General features: G+C 39.7%; 1 protein-coding gene across 1 annotated transcript in view; it reads left to right on the top strand.

Annotated features, from left to right (window-relative positions):
* The window catches only part of LOC139730192 (uncharacterized), a 92232-nt gene that overhangs the window by 58257 nt on the left and 9952 nt on the right, over positions 1-24023 (top strand). The window contains exons 15-37 of the mRNA XM_071641087.1: positions 1-223; positions 877-1020; positions 1496-1665; positions 1944-2116; positions 3102-3319; positions 4188-4328; positions 4706-4876; positions 5304-5317; positions 5551-5704; positions 6109-6272; positions 6768-6830; positions 7377-7479; positions 7871-8050; positions 11488-11624; positions 12142-12282; positions 12942-13016; positions 15417-15572; positions 15905-16126; positions 18564-18720; positions 19118-19301; positions 19940-20025; positions 20527-20622; positions 22929-23098. Coding sequence (XP_071497188.1) covers positions 1-223; positions 877-1020; positions 1496-1665; positions 1944-2116; positions 3102-3319; positions 4188-4328; positions 4706-4876; positions 5304-5317; positions 5551-5704; positions 6109-6272; positions 6768-6830; positions 7377-7479; positions 7871-8050; positions 11488-11624; positions 12142-12282; positions 12942-13016; positions 15417-15572; positions 15905-16126; positions 18564-18720; positions 19118-19301; positions 19940-20025; positions 20527-20622; positions 22929-23098 — 3342 coding nt within the window. The remainder of the gene's footprint in view (positions 224-876; positions 1021-1495; positions 1666-1943; positions 2117-3101; positions 3320-4187; positions 4329-4705; positions 4877-5303; positions 5318-5550; positions 5705-6108; positions 6273-6767; positions 6831-7376; positions 7480-7870; positions 8051-11487; positions 11625-12141; positions 12283-12941; positions 13017-15416; positions 15573-15904; positions 16127-18563; positions 18721-19117; positions 19302-19939; positions 20026-20526; positions 20623-22928; positions 23099-24023) is intronic.

The following is a 24023-nucleotide window of genomic DNA, read 5'->3' as shown; positions in this document are numbered from 1 at the left end:
ATCGGCGAGAAGTATCGCCTGGACATATTCCACACTGAGAGGCAGAGTTGCGCGTCTGATTTTCTCCTCGAGCTGAGAGGGTTCTCTCTTCTTGGTGACGATGACAGAGCCGACGTGTACAACGTTGTCGTCAGCGAAGATCTCTCGGTTAACTCCTCGCTTGCAACGATCACGGTCGGAGATGTATTCTCGACAAGCACCCTCAGCGTTTCGATCATAAGCGGTGAGAGTTGGAGGAAATCATGAAAATACCTATCTATCTATCTATCGATCTTTCTATCCATCTTTCTACCTATCCATCCATCGTTATCTATCTATCTTTCTATCTATCTATCTATCTATCTATCTATCTTTCCATCTAACTACCTAGACAGGTAGTTACTTTATGGCAGCTGCTATCTATCAATCGTTTTATCTGTCTGTCTATTTATCTATCTATTCTTGTGGAAGTGATGAGGACCCTGCAGTCTTTGATCGATCACTGTTCACATTACAGCGAGGAACAGTATTGCTTCAGAAGATTATGTTCTATTAAATTTAGCAATACTATTATCATATTAGTGGAATGTTATTACAACTAATCATTCGTAATAAAACTTGAAGTAGTATTAGTTGTAGAACTAGTGAAAGTAGTAGTAGCTTGGAGTTAATAGGGGTATTAGTAGTAGTAGTAGTAGTAGCAGTAGTAGTAGTAGTTAGTAGCAGCAGCAGTAGTAGTAGTACTAGTAGCAGTAGTAGTAGTAGTAGCAGCAGCGGTTGTAGTAGTAGTACTAGCTGAAACATTAGTTGCAATAGCAGCAGCATTATTGGTAGTGGCGTCTCCGTCGTCATCTTCATTGCTTTCCTTATTATTTGTTTTTTTTTTTCCTCCGGCAGGCAATGAGGCACGACATTTTACATTTGAAAACAGCACTGGACCAACCGTTGGAGCTGGAAACTTTACCGGAATTGCACAAGATGGTCCTACCTATGAAGTTAATGGAATTGTTTTCTCCACGTGCCCGACTGACCCGGTTCTAAGTAAGAAACTTTCGATATTCATCTCTTTTGACCTCACTGATCTATTTTTTTAGTAACGATGCAGCAATCTTTATTTAAGTGTCTAAGCAGAATACTTTAATTGTCCCCAAATTGTGACAGTGGTGAACTAATTATATGGAACAGAAAGTAGCAAAGAAAGAAAAAAAATCCATGATAATAATTATCAAGTGCCATGGTAAATTTTACATAAACTTCGTGGATGCTCACAACATGGTCATTATTTCCGACGTGGTATGCTCGGTTAGAGCACATTGTGAACACTTCACACAATGCGCTAACTAGCATGTCGTATTTCCCGTTTGGTGCTAACGTTGCATTGGTTTAACGCGCCAATGCAATACGTCTCTTAATCATTATTGTTTTAATTAATCAATTCATTTTATTTTGTATTTTTATACCAACACTGTAACTTATATCATAATACTATATTTTTCTTTCTAATTCTGATATCTAGACCAGGAACCTAACGTCACTGGAATCCAAGAATTCATAATCACCTCTGTCTTTGCGGACTTGGTGCTCGATGTCGCTGTCGACTACGAGGTGGCAACCGAATACTTTCTTGTTATCTTCGTCGAAGACGACTTTCAAGTACCGACGCGGACTGGTTCCATCAAAATCCAGGTGTGTTACGAAGGATTAGCTGTTTAAAACTTTTCCATTTGTCCCTATAACGAACTTGTTAGAACCTGGCCTTGCGTTATTCTGTCTGTCTCTTTCAATAACATGTATCGTTTTGTTCTTTATCTTAAATAGCATGCATGCATATCGTATTTCGATCCTTTTTTTTCTGTTGATTGTGCTCTGCATTCATCAACTTCTGCCCGCAATATGCTCGTAAAATTAATCTCTTATCACAAACGCACTCTATGTGCATGTGTGTTTATCGAATACATCTTCAGATCCTCGTGGAGGACAGTAATGACAACTGTCCCATTCTCCATGGCAACGATAGTTACCGCTTCTTCCCTCTTCCTGTGCTGAGCAGAGAACCTTTGGCTGTTGTCAGGGCAACGGATGCGGACGTGGGTGTAAACTCACAGCTTACATTCACGACTGCAACGCTCTCCAGCATGTGAGTTCCAATCTTCCGATACAAACATTTCGTCTAGTATACAAATAATGAATGTTTAAGAGTGCAATGGACAGAATATTTCATGAGGTGAAATATGAAATGGTCCATTCAACTAGGCGCAGGCGAGTTGAATGGATTAGTTATTTCATCTTTCCCCGAATGAAATTGTCTATCCATTGCACGAATGAAAAACATTTATTAATTGTTTTATGTAACGCCAAAAACCAAATAGATCATTGTCATTTGTTGTTTTCTTAATTAAGAAACAAGAGAGAATCTGAGTTTGCGAGAGTGCTCACTGAACATTTTACTTTAGCGCGCTGTCGCCTACACACACTGCAAATGCAAGCATTTTAAATGCGTATTTTGCAGGACTCTCAGCAAGCCTGTAATAGAGCAAATCGTATGTCCAAACTAGCACGGTTCATGGAGCCACAATTGCATGAATGATGACGTCATAATGAAATCGGCCGAATGATCAAGGGCAAACAACCAACCAAATGACAAGGATCTCTTCAGGCGTTTGATTATAATAAATGACATTACCTGGTATGGATGTGCTTGTATATGGAGAATAGTGTGGTTTTTTTTTTCAAATTTAATGTATTTCTTTTGGTTATAATGTTTATCTATTTTGTTTTTAAGAGACATTTTTGTACGAACGTTACTATGTGAATATGATTTCAGTCATCCGAAACGTTTAATAAGCTATATTTATTCTTCTGCTGTTGTTTTAGGATAATCTTAATCATTATTATAACAGACAGGTGTAGAAATTTCAGGCAGTTTTGTTTTTGACGTTAATGACAATTAATGCTGGACTAAAACTAGCGTCGACAATATCCATGAACAAGTGACTTCTAGGTGCAACTGGTTGGCATGCTGTGTTCGCAACCACAATTCATCTATTGATCACCGTCCGACTCTGTTTCCTAAAGCATCATAATTGCACGCTGATATACGTTTATTCTGTGATACCATCCAGGCCTATGGATAACTCCAGCTTTTACATGGTCGAAATTATTGTGGCCGCTATCGACGGTGGAACGCCCTCACTTGGTGACGTGGTGTTAGTAAATCTTACGATCAGCGAAACCTGCATATTTGATATTCTGGGAGAATCGATTGAGTCCAGCATTTACATTAACGAAACGACTGGAGAATTGCATCTAAGGGTGCCAAAGTATTACCTCTTCGAGTACGGTAAGTATGATTAGCTGTACATTTTTGTACATCTTATCCCTAGGAATTTTCTGCGACTGAAATTGGCTGCGTTCACACTGAATTGATTTAAAATAATTTTAATTATATCAGTTTATTCGTGGAAATTATATAATTCTTTATCTATCTACTCGATTTATTCATTCATTGATACATTGATACCGCACGCCCTTCGCACAATTACTTCCCACTCAGTGAGTGGCAAGATTTTCTTTATGTATCTCTTCGTTGAGCCCATTGCACAATTACCCCCCACTCAGTGAGTGGCAAGATTTTCTTTATGTATCTCTTTACCTGGGGCCATCATCCTCGTCAAGCTTAGCTTATGATGATGGTCCCCTGCATTTCATTTTTATCATTTCCTATTGCTTCCTTTCATATATGATATTCGTTCTTGAAAAAAAAAAAGAAAATGTATGTAAGATCCAAACGTTACGAATATTAGCTGTGTAAATGACTATGTAAGTATCTTGTTGATTTGTTGATTTGTATTGATTTTGAAATGCAGAAATAAAAACTGAACTGAACTGAACTGAACTGAACTGAACTGAACATAGTTATTTACAATTATGGTTTGATTCAACCCCAGACATACACGCCATTAAAAGAAAAGTGACTGCCATTAGCGGAGAAGAAAACACAGACACACACACACACATCAATTTGTGATTTGGTTTTTTTTTAAGCAATTCATCAAACAATGTATGATTTTCAATTGTTATAAAGACGCACCACTGAACGTACAAAGGTCTCCTCCAACTCATAACGGAAAAATGAGAAACAGGAGAGCGGAAGAAGACGTAATAAGGAGAGTAAGGTTATTAGGCTACCTCTCTTCTTTAATCAATAGACTGCCGTGATCCGAGAGGAATGGAGAACGGGATCATACGAGACGGCATGATCACGGCGTCAAGCGTGCTCAGGGATGACTACAGCCCAGACAAGGCCAGGCTCTACTCTGCCGCCACCGAACGTGGGCCAATCGGATCCGGTTAGTAGAAGATAAGAATATTCGTGTTATGGGTTTGATTACCGAAAATGCGTCTAATACCAAACAAAACAGGCTAGGTGAATAACTTAGGTGATATTGGATATAAATGTAAGTATGATATGATATATGCATATTTTTTTTCAATTCAGTTCCTGCTCTAAAAGGGTAGATCTGAAAATAATAATGCTTTGTAGCAGTAAACCACATTTTGCTATTTCAGAGACATGCAACGTTTTCAAAAATGCAAGATAGTCACTCATAATTAGTCTTTAATGAAAGGAAATTTCTAAACCTTATACAAGAAATCAATAATGATGCAAAAAAAATCCTATATAGCAGATCTCCACATAGCTGTTATTGCATCGCTGCTTGATTAGGTTGGGTTCCAGCGGTTTCGGACACTAACCAGTGGATCCAGGTGGACATGGGGGAGGTCACTATCTTCTCTGGACTCCAGACCCAGGGTAGCCTGGACGATGACCACTGGGTGGAGACTTACCAGGTTGCCTATAGCAACGACACCTCCAGCTGGACTTACGTTCAAGAGAGTAGAAACATCAAGGTGCGTTTTACCCCAACCCAACCGCCTCCCGTAGCCAATGCCATAATCTTTGACAGCTTATTATTATTCACCGTTGGACAGGAATAATGATTAATTCACAGTAACTTTTTTTTCTTAATTTGTACTCTGATGTCACCTGAGAATCATTAATAACATGAACATCAGACGTCGATAAAACGGTTATCATTACTCACCATGGACCGTAGATTCGTAAATCCATACATACCATGACTGCCATGTAAGAAGTACAAGTAGCAGGAAACACAACTTGTAGTTTAAGTATCATTTATTATTTACAAACATAAACTCATCTTTTCAATGAGTGATATGGCTACACCGATCTTCTACTTCTTTAAAAGGGCCGATTGGTGTTGTGCGTCGTAAATTTGAGGGTTTTTTTTTTTTCTGTTAAGAATGTGGAGATCAAGTCCGTCTATGTTGTCGGACGGCCCTTCAGATGGCATTGGAAATGTCTCATGCTGTTACGTGAAAGTGATGTTTTGAGGGGAAAAGTATGTGGCCTAAGGGGGATACCTGACCCAGCAAATTTCTTAGAAACTCTGATCCGGGGAATCAGTCGATAATGATGTTTAATTAACATTAGGTTGGTGAAGAACTATGTGTACAATAGCTTTACGAAATATTTTGTTTTCCTTGCAGAATTTTACCGCCAACTCAAACAAGAATGGGATGAAACTAAATATGTTTGAGGAGGTTTATGCCCGGTACATCAGGATCTACCCCAAGACGTGGAACATCGAGATCGGGCTTCGCTTCGAGATACTTGGCTGTACAACAGAGAGAAGATTCCGACGTAAATCACATTATTCTATTATTATTGGGTCATCCCCCAGTTCCATTGTCCATAGAAAAAAAAAGTTTCATTAAGAGCTTATATTACTGTTTTTGTTAATGATTTCAGTCTAATTAGTCAAACTTTCGTATTTAGTCATCACTATCCAGATTTTATCTCCTGCGTTGACGATATTTCCTTCTGTTATTTTTTTTTTTCGTGGTGTCAATGTGAAGATCACATTTTTGGTCGGTTATTATACTGAGAGTTTGTGAATACTTATTTCGCACATTATACCAATCTTTGCAGATCTTACATCTTCATAAGTATTTTGGTTGTGAAGGGCTGTTGATCGTTGGTTAATTGTTTCTTCAATTGTTCTTATTTTCTGTCTCTTTGTCTGTCTCTCCCCTCTCCCTTCAAAGATCTTTCACAATGCGAGCGATGCGAGACTACAAACTACTGCATCGGGGATGGTCTCCAGAGGCCGTGTGGACGATGCGACTCGCCACAGGTTGACTGCCCTCGCTCGCCCACAGAGCATTCATTCGGTCACGCTTCAGAATGCTCCGAGTGCCCCATTGGATGGGTATATGTCGCACCTCATTGCCTTTGGGGGTTGTCAGCACTAAGGATTGAATCGAGAAGAGTGTCAATAATAACGATATAAATGAAAATATTGAAATGATAATAGCAACAAGTACAAGAAGAAGAAGAAGTTTGGAAGTAGAATATTAACAATGATTATGATTACGATGCTGATAGTTCTTGTCGTGCAAATGTTGTAATGATGATGATTATAATGCTCCATTGCTCCAAAAGAACTGTGTGGTTTATAAGTATATTTTGAGTTAGTTTCTTTGTAAGAGCCGCTTTTCATCTATTCCGATCCCTCCATCAAGAATGTTGAATGTGCAACAAAGAGAAACACAACAAAACACAAAACATACACACACACACACACACAAACACAAAACACACAAAAAACACACACCATGATTTGATGAAGCGTGGTGATTTTTACGCAGTTTTCATTTATGCCTTTGGTCATTGTTTTTTTTTTTCTGTTAATCTCTCCCAAAAGTTGTGTGTTGACGGCTATGCTACCCATTGTCCAACGTACACCTATGTTACCTGCAACACCACAGTAAGTACTCATTCAAGATCTCCATCCCCTAATAACATTAATCTTATGAACTGCTTTTCTATATAACACATGTTTGAAGATATGATATTACTCTGTTACCACATTAAGAATTCAACTTCTACTGTGCACTTTGAAAGGTAATATCTCGACATCAATAGGGCACTACATCTTGAAGTGTCCAAATTTCGAAGTTCTTCAGCTTTCTCTAGAAGTCGATTTTCATTGTTGCAGCTGCAGTGATACTCATTCGGTAGCAGCACTACCATCTACTGGAGACACACTGTATTACATAGAGCAAATGAAGGATGATACTTTCCCTTTCCTGTCGAAAATACAGTATTGATTATGTTGAAAACGAGTACAATGCCTACTTTAGATTGGACAGACACCAACGCAAAATGTCCAATGATGAAGCATGAAAGTGTGCACTGAATTACAGATTTTTTTTTTCCAGCACTCTCGGGAAGTATGAGATCTAACTTTTAGAAGTTGACTTTCTGAACTTTGTGAAGACAAGTGTTCATTTTCCAACGCTCTCTATCACAGTATTGTCCTGATGAGTGTACGACTTGTGAGGCAGGGACAGCCTGCTTTGATGGACAGAGGTTCCCTTGCGGACCAGGAACTTTCTCCAGGGGATATGACACAGGTAACCTCAATATCACAAGTGATTTAAGAGAAAGTCACATGAATGGAACTATTTAAAGTAGTTCCAATATTTTCATTCGTTGGAGTTAGTTTTTCACGGACAATAACTTGACCGCTTTATAAATCAATGTCGATATTCGTTAACGCTTGATTTTATTTCTTTCTGTATTTATTGTTTTAACCAATTCTTTATTCTTTTATTATGCAAGTATAGTTCCAATTACAATTGCTAACCTGAAGTTAATCTTATTTCAGTATCACCTCGGAAAGGAGGAAAATAATAATCCTGAAATTGAATGTGTTATACGCATAGTGACATTTCAGTGAAACTACTTTCTTTTGAATACAAAGTGGTATTCAGGATTTACTCTTGGCCTATGTCTATTACAAAGAGTCCTGCAAACCCTGCGCCCCTGGATCTTACAACAACGAATCTCTCCAGTCTGAGTGCACCTGTTGTGACAGCGGGTTTAGCAGTACCGAGGGAAAGACGGAGTGCACCCCATGTCAGCCCAGCGAGTTCTCGTTGGGAGACTGTTCGGTGTGCCAGCCATGTCTGTCGGAAGCTGATTGTGAGTAAAGCCCCTTTTAAGCCCTTTTTACACTTTCACGGATTGCTACACGGATGACCACGGATCGTCGTCCGCGGTGGTCCGGCATGCAAAATATCGATTTTCATTTCAATGACGGTGTGAACATGATCCCAACTGGGTGTCTACACGGGCAAGTACGGAGGCTACGCGGACAAGTACGGTGCCTACACGGACAGACAAGGAATGAACGCGGACCACAGCGGAAACGATACGGAGGCAACACAGATATCAAGGAAGAGCACGGATGCAACTGGGTCCCTTCACGGTCATTACACGGATATCCCTGAAAAATTGACAGATGACTTTTGCTTTTGCTTTTGATACTTTATCATTCTCGGGCGACATGCCTCCAGAGCTAAATGCATGTATAACAAGCACACAAGAAATCTGCAGCAGCGTACATACTTCTCTGCTTGTCGACACCATTAAGGCATATCTCTTTGTTTCAAACTCTCATTTTTCTGGAAAATCAAGACATAAACAAAGCAAAACAAAACAATTCAAAACACACACAAAGAAGAAAAACAGCAAGGAGGTATGTGTGGGTATTACTCCGGCGACCACTTTAAGAACAGTATGAGGGGTTGATGGCTGTACTGATGGGGGAAGATGTGAGCAAATTTCACGGACTTTATGAGCTTGTATTGGCAAAATACACGAATATTTCATCCCGGATGGCGCCGATGCTACTACGGACGTCCCGATGTCTTCACGGATTGTCCCAGAATGAGTACGGAGGCAACAGGGAGTAGCCGATGCCTACGAGGAATGAATACGGAGGCAGCACGGAGTAGACGGTGCCAACAAGGAAGAGTCTGTATTGATTTTCACCCGTGATATCCGGGATGAAAATTAAAGCAAGCTTAATTTTTTTTTTTTTTTCCGCGGACATGCCGGATGATCAAGGATAATGCCGGATGACTTCACGGAGTCAATGCCGGAAACAGTACGAATGATCCCGGATCGACGATCCGTGGTCATCCGTGATGCGATCCGTGAAAGTGTAAAAGTTGACATCGTGAAGTCATCTGGCATTATCCTTGATCATCCGGAATGTGCGCGGAAAAAAAAGAAGCTTGCTTTAATTTTCATCCCGGACATCACCGATGAAAATCAATACGAAATCTTCCTTGTTGGCACCGTCTATTCCGTGTTGCTTCCGTATTTCTTCCTTGTAGGCACCGGCTATTCCGTGTTGCCTCCGGACTCATTCCGGGACAATCTGTGAAGACAGCGGGACGTCCGTATTAGCATCTGCTCCATCCGGGATGAAATTCGTGTTTTTTGCCAGTACAAGCTCATGAAGTCCGTTAAATTTGCTCACATCTCCCTACATCAGTACAGCCAGCAACCCCTCATATTCTGTTCGTATAATAGTCGCCTGAAAAGCTTCAGTGACCCCGACACATTTCCTTGAAGTTGTTTTTTTTTTGTGTGTGTGCGTGTTTTGATTTCGTTTGTTTTGCTTTGTTTATGTGATGATGTTCTCGCAAAATGAGACTTTGCAATAAAGCGATTTCCCCGACGTCGACAAACCGAGGCATACGTAGGCTGCTATAGATTTTCTGATGTGCTTGTTATTAGCTGTGGAGACATGTTTCCCGAGAACGATAAAGTATCAAAAGCAAAAATAAATGTCATCGGTCAACATTTTAGGGATGTCCGTGTAAAGACCGCGAAGGGACCCAGTTGCATCCGTGCTCTTCCTTGATATGGCCGTGTTAGCTCCGTAACGTTTCCGCTATGGTCCGTGTAGGCACCGTACTTGTCCTTGTAGCCTCCGTACTTGTCCGTGAAGACATCCAGTTGGCATTGTATCCACACCGGCATTGAGAGGAAAATCGATATTTTGCATGCCGGAACACCACGGATGACGATCCGTGGTCATCCGTGAAGCAATCCGTGAAAGCGTAAAAGGGGCTTAAAGGGTGATAGTGGGGCAGATATGTAGCAAAAAAAAAAAAAAAAAAAAAAAAATGGTCGAGATGCTCACATCCGGCGGAAAGTATGAAATTTTGCATGTAAGGGTATTTTGGGGCGCTGATTTCAAAAATTGCCGGGTCCAAGATATCTGACCTGTGGCACCAATATCTGGTACACAAGAGCGTTTTGACATGTTTAATTTGATGACAGATTAATTTGAAGTGTCTGATGAACATCGAATGGCCGCCATTTTGAATTCCAATATGGCCGCCTCGACGAAATCTCGAGTTCTAAGTGGTGAGTGACGGTGAAATTAGGTGCAAACAACTATTTTAATATACTGAGTTAAAAATAGACTAATGTAATGTGCCTAACAAACGCAATGCCCGCTATTTTGAAATCCAATATGGCTGCGGAGACAGACATCACGACTAATATTCACGGGCATGCCAAAAAGTGCAGCAAAAATGAATCATAATGCACCTTTCACTGACGTGACAATGTTAATACAACAGCGCGCACTCAATCAGTTACAAACGCGCGCTCAATCAAGTAGCCTAATTTACAAACCCGAGAGAGAGATTTTCAACACTCCAACATGACAACCATGTAGGAAAATTCAAATTGGCTGCCGTGCAGCTTGTCAGACATATCAAATAAGTCTGTTATTGAAGTCATCATATCACCATCCTTTTATGTATCAAATTTCAATAGCTTATGTCATTCAGAACTGAAGATAGGGCTTTTTGACGGCGGCCATATTATTGGAATTCAAAATGGCGGCCGACCCCGTGGCCAGATCTCTTGGATCCGGCAATTTTTTGAAATCAGCGCCTCCAAATACCCCTTTATGCAAAATTTCATACTTTCTGCCGGATGTGAGCATCTTTTTCACATATCTGCCCCTCTATGACACGTTCTCAAAAGTGTGGCATCTCTAATATTAAACATGTTGCTATTATCTTAATAACCATAAGCAAAAGAGGATTCTGCCAAAAAAAAAAATGAAATCACGAAAAATAGGATTTTTTTTTTCTGAATGTTAGAATTTACCATCCTCACTCTGTACAATCATGCCCAAAGTGCTTGCTCTTGAATAACCTTGTACCAATTTGATAAAAGTAGCATTTAGTTTTCAATGGAAATCGGGTACTTTTCAGTTTTTTGTTTTTTTTAATTTATCCATTCGAGTCTCTTTGGATGATCTCTTACGTTGAAGAAGAAGAATGACACCTCTCGTCTAACATGCGATATGCCACTCTTCGTTTCATACACTATTTGTACTCGTCGTTCCCCCCTTTTTTTTTTACAATATTTGTATTCATTTTTGTTTTGGAAATTGTGCATGATTATATGTTTTGTATATCGCCTTTGTCCAGATTCTCCTGGGCTTATCATACAGAGTAGACGTGGCAATAAAGTATATTATCTTGTATGGTGGTATGTAGCACATATAAAACTATTTTGACTTTAAATTTCTTCACGGCAAACAGGTCCGTGTCTCTCTCTCCCGGGACCATGCACCGAGGGGGTGACGTGTGTGAACACGGGAGGTACCGGAGGCTACAGGTGTCTGGACTGCCCTAAGGGGTTTACTGGCACGGGAGATAACTGCCGAGACATTAACGAAGTATACATGATGAGTCTAGAAGATTTAAAGATAAATTAGTATACAAAGGATGTACAGGACAGAGTAAATTGGAATGAATCGGATGCACAAGTTTAACTTTGGAACTGCGAGTTGGTTTTAGGCTGCTCCAAAATTTAGGCTGCATCCAATTTTTACTGATTCACGAGATGCCGATGACACATGGCCGAAGGACAAAATTGAATTAAAAAAGTGGCTTGCATTTTTTAGATTAGCCTATGCAGATATATTACATGTTTGGTATACGAAGGTAAAGCCAAATGAAGTACCATTCTGAATGTCATCGTAAACACTGCTCTGTAACGGTAGAGATTCTTATTCGAATTTCAAAATAATACGTTCGTAATAATGAATTCAATTTTTCAAATAATAAACAAGAAGGAAATTATGTTTCTCTGTACAACATTTCATTTGTTTTCTTGTTTCTTCGCAAAGAAGCCAAGAGCTTTTGAAAATTAGCAATCGACATTTATAACTATTCATTTTGCCGTGTTGACAGTGTTCAGAGGCAAACCCGTGCTATGTTAATACCTCGTGCGTGAACTTGGAACCAGGCTTCGAGTGCGGGAGCTGTCCGCCGGGTTTCAACGGGAAGGTACCGCACGGCATCGGTTTGGAGTACGCTCGGTCCCACGTACAGGTGGGTTGAAAATCTTGCAGTTGGGAGATAAAGTTGAAGGAGGGGATGGGGAGGGGAGGGGGAGGGGCAATGAGTGTGCCAATCTTGAATTCGAGTAGACAACGTGATCATTGATCGTCTCGAAGGATCACGAGTCTGGAGTAGTACGACTGTCCATTCTCTCATAATCATAATAGTGGTCATGGTGTTAGCCGTGTTCGCACATGGAACACACGAAGTTTATATTTTGCAGCAACTGTAGCAGGATAGTATCTACGAACCACACACACACACACACACACACACACACATACACACACACACAATTATATGAACGCATTGCGGTCAAATAAAACGTGGAAACAGATTTGTATATGGAATTGTGTAAAAAGTGATCATCGGGTTTACAAGAACTCAGCATTGACAAGATGGATCCATTCTACCTATTTTGAGCCCTCACCTGAAAGCGAGTTATTAGACTTTTTGTTGTCTTTCTGATTGATGACCAGATTATAGAATGAAAAAATCAACAGCAATATTGTTCTCAAGCCTTTTCCTACTTTTTTTTAATAACATGCATCATTTACGAAAAACAATAAACAAACTTATAATGGGGACATTTCGTTTTCTTTTATTTTGATCAGTGTCTTCATATTTTGTTGGGGTTTTTTTGTCTGCAGGTTTGCACCGATATCAATGAATGCGCCATTGATAACGGAGGATGTGACGTTCATGCGATTTGCGAGAACACTATAGTAAGTATCCCACTTCGTGCGGTTGTTTGGCGGATGCGCGCATCAGGGTCATAATTTCTGTGTCCCGCTATTTCAAATGTAATGATTATGTACAAATAAGGCCATCTCATTACTTAATATTTCGTTTACAATGCCTCAAATTTATATAATTAAGATAACATACAAAAAAGGAGGAAATGTTATCCTGACCTATTATTTTTATTTTTCCGCACGTCCCGTTCCACTGAAAACCCAATGTTCCGGTAATACTAAACATTAAATATCTTTATGTCGCTTTTCAAGATGGAAGCATGTTGAAACGGGGTCAGTTGCATTAAATGTGTGTCCTTAAATTTGTTTATGCCACATTAGATCACAAAATTTCCTCTCCGTCACATCACATTTTGCATCTTATATATATATATATATATATATATATATATATATATATATATATATATGACCCTGCACCTCAAAACAAACAAAAAGTCGCCAGACATGAATTTTTAGTTGAGACCATATTTTGAAAGAGTACAAATGATGTATAACTCAAATCAAATGGACTCTCCTAACCTATCTAAATATTGGAAAGAAAGCACAAACTCAGGAAAAGTGTGAACTGAGAAAAGAGGCTCTGAAGTACAGTGTCTATTCAAGCGCTTAATCTTTACCGAACTGTGCTGGGTGTGCGATGAATGGGACAAAAACAGGAAGTAAACCACCAGAGTAACAACAATGAAGGGATTATCAGATTAAACTGAAATTAAGCATGCCTCATTAACACATTTTGTTCATAATTAATGCCAACATTCAAAGCAGCAGCACTATGCTTTCAAAAGTTATTAGAGTTGAAAGTGAAGAGTATGGATAAGGTTTTTTTTTCAGAAATGAAAAAGGGATTCTAAAGACACACGTAATCACACTATTCTACCAAAAATGTTCGAGATAAACTGCTAAAAAAAACACACTTTCCTGCCCGTTTTATGATACCAAATTTTAGCATAATGTAAAAGAAGACCCGCTCTTTCAGAAAATATGAAAAAGTCAAGTTTGGCTAGGTTGACCCATTTCACTTATTTTCAGTCCTCACGCAAAATCAGTGTGTGCGACTTTATGTTCGTTTTGAGGTGCACGGTCACATATATATATTTTTTTTACTGCAACCGTAAAAATTGAATTTTAATGAGGAAACACCATTATAAGATTGCGTCAGTATTAAATGAAGTCAACATTTATTGTGATTTCCCCACTTTGAAAGATTTTTAAATTCTGAAGCACTTTTTTCAGTCAATAATTTGTAAGGCCAAAAAATACAATTAGCGAAGAATGACCAATAATCAAACTTGTCTGCGCAGTGAGCACAGCTTTACTCTGTCAACCTTCATCTCTCATTTCCATTTTCCATTTTCTCTCCACTTCTACACTGTAATAACATCGGTGTTAGATTTAACACCACGAGTGTTAAATCTAACACCGATCAAACTTCAATAGAGGACCACACCCGCAGGTGTAGAAAATGCACTGTGATGGTGTTGAAAAGTGTTCACCTGACACTCCGTGGTGTTAATTTGATACTGTACCTCGTGTTATTTTGACAATGCACTGGTGTTAACATAAAAATGACACCACATGGTGTTGATTTGATATTTGTTGGTGTTAATATCAATGGTTTAACACCCGTCCAGCTTCAATAAGAGACCACACCAGCTGGCGTTACTTTGGTGTAAATTTATTTTCACATTTTTTTTTCAGAAATCTAGTATTTTAATGTAAAATTCATGATCGTCTTGTTTAACTTAAAAATCAACAAGAAGTGCAGTTACTAAGAAACTCTTTAAAAAACAGTTTGAAATTTTGAAATGACACCCGGAGGTGTTAATTTAACACCATAGATGAGCACCGACAATTTCACACCAGCTCGGTGTTCACTACTTAACACCGGACTTTTTGCAGTGTATGCATGCCCCCACCTCTCTCTGTCTCTCTTTCCCTCATCTATTTGTTCAGTATTGGTTTTTTTTTTTCGTCTTGCTCTTTTTAATTTTAGTAATCAGAATCACCAATCTTTGCATCCTGCTCAAATACAGATTGAAATACAGATCTCTGATAACTATATGTATACTGTCATGAATATGCATATTCAGCAACATGGGTGTGGCCTGTTCGGCCCACGTTGGAAAAGAGAATGGATCGAGATGGGGGCAATGGGGCTTCTGTCGGAGGAATGGTTGAACTTACTCGGCTTTAGTGGTGATGATTTGCTTGCTGTAAGAAATGCGTGACATACTGGTGTGCCACCATCATTTTCATCCCCTCCGTAATATTACTCTACCAGTATGTTTTTATCACAAAGGAAACATGAGTTGAAATAAATAAATAGAAATACCAGCGTTTTTTATAACCACCCTTTAAATCGAACAGGGGAGTTTCACCTGCACAACCGTGTGTGAGGCTGGTTATATCATCGGAGACGATGGACGAGGATGTACACCGGGAGACTACTGCTTCTTGGATCTGGACGATTGCCATGGCAACGCATCTTGTACAACCACGGGAGAGGGGACTTTCCAATGCGAGGTATAAAGCCAACACCACGCATATCTTTTTTTCTTATTCAAATCTAATCTACACAGTAGAATTGCCCACGTCAGCAATAATGATTTTTACATATCTACCAAAATAGCTATTTTTCTTCTTTTTTTCTTTTTTTTTTAATAAAAGTTATATTTTACATGACTATGTTATAAATATCGTGGTTGGGAGAGGCTGATGAGCCATAGGTAGAAGCAAATCAATGTGGATTTTTTTGTTTTCAGTAGTGTTAATTGAGCATGATGTTATGTTGTTGTTGTTTTTATCATACTGATATCACATGTGCACATTTCTGTCATTTTAACTTTCCTATAAAGTGTGACGGCGGGTTTGCGGGAAACGGAGTCGTTTGTGAACTCGACGACGACGCGGACGGACGACCAGCCGCGACTCTGGCCTGCGACCTTGACAACTTTGACGGTTGCCAGGGAGACAACTGCCCGACGTTCCCGAACAGTGGCCAGGAAGACGTCGATGGTGACGGGTTCGGGGACGCGTGTGATGAGGATGACGATAGTGATCGCATAAAAGATGCCAAGGTAATAGGACTAGCAACTAATAGGCCTTCCTGCTTAAAGGGATTGCATAATTTAGGTTGAGACCTAATTTCATGTATCTAACATTTTTTGATGAGATAATGAGAAACATCTTTAGAAATATAAAAGAACATGTAATTCCATAAGGAATTTAACATTTATTTGATGAAAATTGGTTTTGAAATGGCTGAGGTATCCAAAACAAAGCAATTCTGATAAAGTTTGGGACCCACCTTTTATTACGTTCGCCTTGTTTTGCTTTGTTTTTTGGATGTTTCAGTCATTCCAAACCCGATTTTTGTCAAATAAACTTTGAATTCCTCTTAGAAATGTGATGCTCTGTACTATAGGCGTTTTCTTGGTATCTCGCAAAAAGTTAAACGCCTAATTCTCATCTCCACCAAGACTGTATCATCCCTTTAACGCTTATGTTATTACAACTTGGAAACGCGTCGCATGAGATTTAGCCCTGCCTGTAGCAGGAGGTCAGGGTAGCATATTATGCAACGCACACAAAACACCCAAAGCGTTTTTAGCACATTTCCTCCTTGGACAATTGATCCGGTCTTATTTTTTCCAATGTCCTATAGGTTTTGGGGTAGGGGTTGTGACAGGTCTTTAGGTTGAATTTGATGTGAGGATAAAGATTATAGGTTAGGATTACCTCGTGGGTAGAATTTATGCTTGACTTATTGTGCACATAGTTCAATGGAGCAAGTGTCGTAGGAGCAAATGTCATAGAACAAATGTTGAGGGTTGAGATGATTATCTTTAGTGATGGTTTGCAAAGGAAGCCTTGCTTTACATAAAATATATGTCCCCCCAGTCATTTTACGACAAGGTTTACCTTTTTCAATTGTTCTATACAATTAGTATGCAATGTAAACGTGATTGAAGAACGTTTGCGCAGAAATCTAAAATCGTCAAATTTTTATTCCATTTAATTGAGAAACTAAGCAATCTAAAGTACAGTACTCTAAAGTCAGGGTAAGTGTAACAATTTGACCTTATTTCGATCTTAGATGTGTTTGCGACGAGACTCCCACCAAATGGATACTGTACTATCATTATCTTACCCTAAAACTACTACTTGAGACTGCATAAGCGTCAAACTGCAGATTCTGCTGGTGTTCAAAATTTTATCATCATGATGACACCATTAATCATGAAGTGGTTATTCAAGAAATTCGACGTTTACTCGAGGTGTGAAATAGCCTAACAAGATATGGAGTTTCATCTCCGATATGAGAAGCAAGAGCACCAACTTTTTCGACAGGTCGCCATCAAACTCAAGCTACAGCTTAACCCTAACTGCACTGGGGGGGGGGGGGGGGGGCTCCGACCCCCCCCCCCCCCCTCGACATTTCGCACGATTACTCTGCAACACGCAATGCTCTCGCCGCGATGCTCCATGACTTTTTTCTTTTGAGTTTTCCGCACATTTTGACACCAAATTTGTGGCGCCTGGGGTACGCTTCTGAAGTTACATGACTTTTTGTACATGCATGTGAGGCCAAAAAGTGGCTAAAAAATGTGATTTTGTGTACAAAGTCAATGCAAATTGAGTTTTTTCACATGGTTCATATAAATTTACTTATTTTTACTGTATATGGCTAAAATTTGTTTGTTCTAGGAGTATTATGCTTCAAAAAGTGTCTGTGACAAATTTTGTTGCAAAAAAAAAACAAAAACAAAAGGTCGAAAAAACAAGTAAATACATAAGAAATTCATGAAACAATAAAATAAATAAGAAATTAATTTTGATACCGTTTTTTTTTAAAGTACATTTGCTAAGAATGCCACAAACAATAATTATACCAAAAATTAACACTTTTGGAGCTTTATTTACTGATTTAGATGAAAGATTCTGATTTCTCGCATAAATTATCATAAGTAATCAAATCAAATAAAAGAAGACTATTTTGGAAAATTTTAAAACACGATCTTGTAGATTACATCGCACACTACCATTGTGCAAAGTTCCGCGGCGATCGCGCGATCCACGGCCGAGATCTTAAGGGGGGGGGGGGGGGCCTTGAGCCCCCCCCCCCCCTCTCTCCCAGTCTTTCGAGCTACCAAAATAGCCCAGTCTTTTTAGGGTTAAGATGACAGTCTCCTACATTTTTTCTATTATTAAGTCGAATAATCAATGATTTTTCAATCGTTTTTGTATGATGATAATTCACTTAAACAATATTTCGTCGTCGGTACATTATGACTGTATTTCTTTTCATCTTGTGTAGGATATAATATGCATAGTACAGGACAATTGTTTGTTATGTTGTTTTATATACGTTGTTAAAATTGCAGAGATAAATCAAATCAAAATCAAATCAAGACGTATGCACACACGTATGCGAGCGTGAGCGTCTGCATGATTATGTATAAAGTACAGACGTACGGACCTAAAATTCTGTTATCATTTTCTCTTCGTTCTTAGGACAACTGTCAGTTTGTGTGGAACCCAGATCAGCGGGACAGCGATGGGGACGGATTTGGCGATCTCTGCGACTTCTGTCCGTCTAATATCAGCAGACAGATCGACACCGACGGGGACGGTGTGGGCGATGACTGCGACGATGATGACGATGACGATGGTAGGATTCCATTACTCTTTTCTTCACGTCTAATTACGCTTTATACTCCCTCTTTCTTTTTATTAGAAATGACAATGTGATATGTGTGAAAGAAAATAAAAAGGTTAATCAACCGATAGATTTACATAATCACAAAGACAGGTAATTGGCGTACAAACCTCTTTTTTTTAAATCTTACGAAAATGGTAATACTAATTGAAACAAAAGATGTAATGTTGTAGCAGTTTTATGAATTCTTGTCGAGTTCCAGCCGTTGACAGAAGTAATGGAACAGTCAAAGTTAGTCAGCACAGTTATATAGACCAGTGTTGATTTGAATTTCCATACTGCTCTCTGCCACCACCGTCCTCCCCCTTCTCTCTCTCTCTCTCTCTCCCTCTCTTCTTTGGTTTCGAAGGTATCCCAGATCAGGCCGATAACTGCCCACTGGTCAACAGCACGTACCAGACTGACCGAGACGGGGACGGGGTGGGCGATTTGTGCGACAACTGCCCGGATCATGCCAATCCAGATCAAGGCGACTCCGATCAAAACGGATACGGCGACTCGTGCGACAACGTCGGTCAACCTAACCTAGACATGTGAGCATTAATCTCTCTATATCTCTATCTCTATCTCTATTTATTATCTCCTTTCTTATATCCTAACCACCTCTTTCCATTCTACGATAGTTATGAATTTTCTACAAGTTCATTCCTTTCGTTATTTCTTTTCTATCTGTCCGTTATAATTTTGACTTGAAAGCATATTTTCGAAGCCAATGCAATGCTTTGTGCCGAGCTTTTGAATTTCTTAAGTGTGTGGTAATATCACCAAGACATCATGATATACATTGTAAAACATGTTTATAATACAACTGTTTCTTCTTTTCTTTTTCTCCTTATTCATATTTTTCAGTCCTTCTTTCACATTCTCATAAAGGCGTAGGTAACCTTGTTTTTATTAGAAAAAAAGAAATGCTTACCACTAGTGACCACAAACCTTCCGCATGAATGTCTGAAATAAGATCGTTGATCAAATTACACTACAGTGCATGATTATGACTCTCGTGCCATAGAAAAATACATTAACGTCTCAGCTGGTGTAAGGCTTGTGGGCGCTGAAATGACTTTCTACAGAAATTTTACATTTTTATACCAAGCAATCACAATAGCTTTGCGCTTAAAATGATAGGCTGGACTATTACATTATCATGTCTTCTTTTTTATTTTCACTGCAGGGACGGTGACGGCATTCTAGATATCTCAGATAATTGTTTAATCATTCCCAATGCTGATCAGACTGACACTGACGGTGATGGAACAGGTAAGGTACCTGCAAGAAAAGAAGGAAAACAAAACAATGTTATTTTTAGACTACAGTTCCTCTATGTGAATAGGAAATTCAAGAAAAGTTAGGATGAATCTAGCCGATAGAGGGCGTTGTCAAGTGGATGCAGCTTCCCTATTGGCGTTGAATATTTACAGCTGCCGAGTTTCCTCTTACAGAAACAGTGCAGACTGCAAATATCCTTTCCTTTTCGACATTGTGTTTTCATATTAAGGCCTATAAATTTGAACAAAAATTGTGTGAATCTTGAAGGAGAACATATTTTTGTTCTATCTTTTTTATATCTTTTATTCAGTTCTGAAATGTTCAACGACAGAGTCCTAGCATTACGAGTATACTATTTCTGGACGTTTCAGCGAGTGTCTTTGATGCCACCGAAGTTCAAGTAGATACCATGTTTCTCTACTAGGCAGCGGCAGAGCTGCATATCTTCTTTTTCTTTATTGTTGTTAGCATGGTTGCTTCTTTTCTTGCTAGGCGACCAATGTGACGATGATAAGGATGGTGACGGAATTCAAAATGGGCTTGACAACTGCCCTCTATATGCCAACCCAAGCCAGGAAGACACAAATGGTAACGCGTAGTTGGTTTTAAAATGTATGTCCCGTTTGCTTGTTTGTCTCATTCTAATTTTGAGAATGTTAAGTTTAATGTTTAATAGGTAGTAGTAATTGTTCTTTTTTTCTATCTTGTCAGCTTTATTATTGATCTTTTGGATGTTAAGTTTGAATGTTGACTGCATTAAAAAAAAAAAACCGGATGAGATACTTTGTGATATTGCAATATTGTGAATACGACATGACTTTGTTTTGTTGGACGGAGAGAGGGTATATTAATTTTGCAACGTATTGATTGAAATCTAGGCACTATAATCTATCATGACATTTAACTATTTATGTGCCATTGTGTAAACCCCTTGTGTGCCACATTATTCTGAGACATCAATGTAGCCATGCATTGGAGAAATAATCCGCTTTTCAAGTCTCTTCACTTTAAAGTAGATTCTTGTTATCCTGTCAATGTAATGAGCAAAGTTGTCGAGAAAATGCCAGACTTTGCTTTGATGTAATCTGTATGACAAATCAACTCTCGTTTTTCTTTCAAATGACCAGTAGCTGCTAGTATATCATGCCGTCAATCCCTCGTTTGAGGCGAGTCCCCAACCGGGGTGTACCCAAAGTGGGGTGCGTATATTTGTCGTTTGGGAGTTGGGAGTCGAAGTACTTGTCCCAGGGAGGTGGAAGAAACGGCCCTGCTTGTCCATTGCAAATAAACTTTCTGCTCAGGCGTGACAAACCTGGAGGCCAAGCCAGGGTTTGATGACTCCAGCAGCTGTCGTATTACGTAAGAGCATGATAAGGATATCTGCCTGTGGCAGACCATTCAAAGTGAACTCAATTTTCTCTATCCTTTTTAAAGTTTTCAATTTTATATTCTATTGAGAAATTCTATGGTCATCCATTTTACATTTCGAACGAAAAAAATTGACCCGTAAATAACGAAAATACAGGAATAAGAAGGAGAGCATTGCCAGTTTGCCGGTGCTATTTGGCAGTGAGTTACAACGGGGAGGTGAGACTACTCCCTGGTTACAATCAGCCTGCTGACTGGATCGTTGAGAAAGCAGCTGTCGTATTACGTAAGAGCATGATAAGGATATCTGCCTGTGGCAGACCATTCAAAGTGAACTCAATTTTCTCTATCCTTTCTAAAGTTTTCAATTTTATATTCTATTGAGAAATTCTATGGTCATCCATTTTACATTTCGAACGAAAAAAATTGACCCGTAAATAACGAAAATACAGGAATAAGAAGGAGAGCATTGCCAGTTTGCCGGTGCTGACAATGTGCTATTTGGCAGTGAGTTACAACGGGGAGGTGAGACTACCTCCCTGGTTACAATCAGCCTGCTGACTGGATCATTGAGAAAGAGAGAGAGAGGGAGAGAGAGAGAGAGGGAGAGCGAGAGAGAGAGAGGGAGGGAGAGGGGGGAGAGATGGGGGGAGGGAGAAGGGGAGAGCAAAATGGAATGACAATAGTTCCAGTCACTACAGTACAGGCATGCTCTGTCTGCATACGCTGAATGTCTACACTCACACACACACACGTACACACACACACGCACCATGGAGCTACATGGCCCATGCCAAAACCAAAACAATCTCCTCCTCTCGCGGTGCCCCCCCCCCCCTCCTGTGGCGCTGTGGCGATGACTGATGCTTAGATTAGGCCAGGATCAAGAAACAGGTGTTTTATATCTTTGACTTTAAGTCATTGATTGCCAAGATATGCACTGGCATTATTTACTGGGGTGTAGCCTCTTCAAACGAGAGATTTGCGTCATGCATTGTGGAGACATTTCTTTTGCACGCAAACAAGCACCAGAAACTTAATCCAGTAGGGCACACCACTTGATAACCAATCACCACATGGAATCCAGCTACCTGTGACAGGAATGGAATCGCGACAAACGCTTTCATCGTACAGTGGTATTTAGCGATTTTATCTGTCCGTTTGGGTGGCTTGGTGCTTTTGAGTAGAATATGCCAAGATGGCACGCCGTCGACTGAGTTCGAGATGCGAAGAACGTGGCACATAAAGAGTTAAACGAAGGGGACAGGAGACTGTATAAAGAAAATAGTTTGAATGTGGCTCTAGACTTTCTAGTCGCTCTTGCATTGACCAACTGCATACCGTTATGCACCTTTGATGCGATATGCTCCATAAGTAGAAAATGAATGTATTCACTATGAATGTATTTCACCGTAAGTAGGCCTAATTAACACAAAACAAAACAAAGCAAAACAAACAAACAAACAAACACACAAAAACAAAACAAAGACAGAAAAGAAAAAAACTTCAACTATCCCCTCTTTCAGATGATGGTATCGGGGACGAATGTGAAACAGACTACGACGGAGACGGCACCAGCGATATCTACGATATCTGCCCTAAGAGCAATCGATACTACACTACGACCTTTGACCCGTACAATTCGGTCAACCTTGAGTTCATTGACTCCCAGCCATCGTGGGATATCACTGATTCTGTAAGTAATGGCGAAAGTATCTCGTATCTGAATCGTTTTGACGAATGTTACAAAAGCTGTCTTATTTTGTCTTTTTTTGTGGTCACAAAAATACAAAAATAGGCCCATTTACACTTGCTTGGAAAAATCGCGATTTTTCTAAAATCGCGACATTTGGGTGCAAGTTGCTAAGCAACTACACCCAAACGCCCTCGAAACATCGCCAGAAAAATCGCCAGCCGGAGTGCGATTTTTTGAAACATCGCGAAGTTTGAGGCGAAGTTAGCGAGTGTAAACCTCAGCTGCAGAAATATCGCGATTTTTCATCACGTGACTTTCGGTATCGGATGCCACCGGGAGTTTACGCGCGCTCCCGATCCCTCTTTGGATCGAACGTGTAGAGAGTACGTCGGTCACTGGCCAGAGTACTAGTACACACGGTATGGACAGCTGTGCACAGGTCTGAACGGCCGATCCTCGATCGGCTCGTGGTCTCTCACCTCCCTCTCCCTGATGAAACTAGTACGTGAAAACTACTACTAGTAGCAAACCTGAAGTTCTCCAACCACGTATCATCACCCCATGACGACTTAACAAAATAATGTTCTCCCAGAAAATGCGTTGATTCAGATTGCGGGAGTGCCCGTACTGCTCTCATACGTTGTTTGTGGAATACAGGAGTACGTAACAAGAGTGAGTTCTTGCTGTCGCCTGATAAAATACCAGTCCTAACTTCCAAGTCCTACTTCTCACTTTCGTCATATCGGCAAAATTTCATGATCCTCCTGAATGCTGCTGTAGATGAAGTTTTACACACCTACTACGTTTGTGATCTAATATAGCAAGCTCTATTTACCGTAAGTAAACAGTCTCGAGAAGCACAAATTTATATGTGCATTGCACTGATAAAAAGCCCTGGCTCAACATTCCAACCAGCTAGCTGTGA

The sequence above is a fragment of the Diadema antillarum genome, unplaced genomic scaffold (assembly GCF_040938485.1).
Source record: "Diadema antillarum isolate AM-2024a unplaced genomic scaffold, OU_Dant_1.0 seq00000297_RagTag, whole genome shotgun sequence".
Classification (NCBI taxonomy): Eukaryota; Metazoa; Echinodermata; class Echinoidea; order Diadematoida; family Diadematidae; genus Diadema; species Diadema antillarum.
This window is presented reverse-complemented; position numbering and strand designations above follow the sequence as displayed.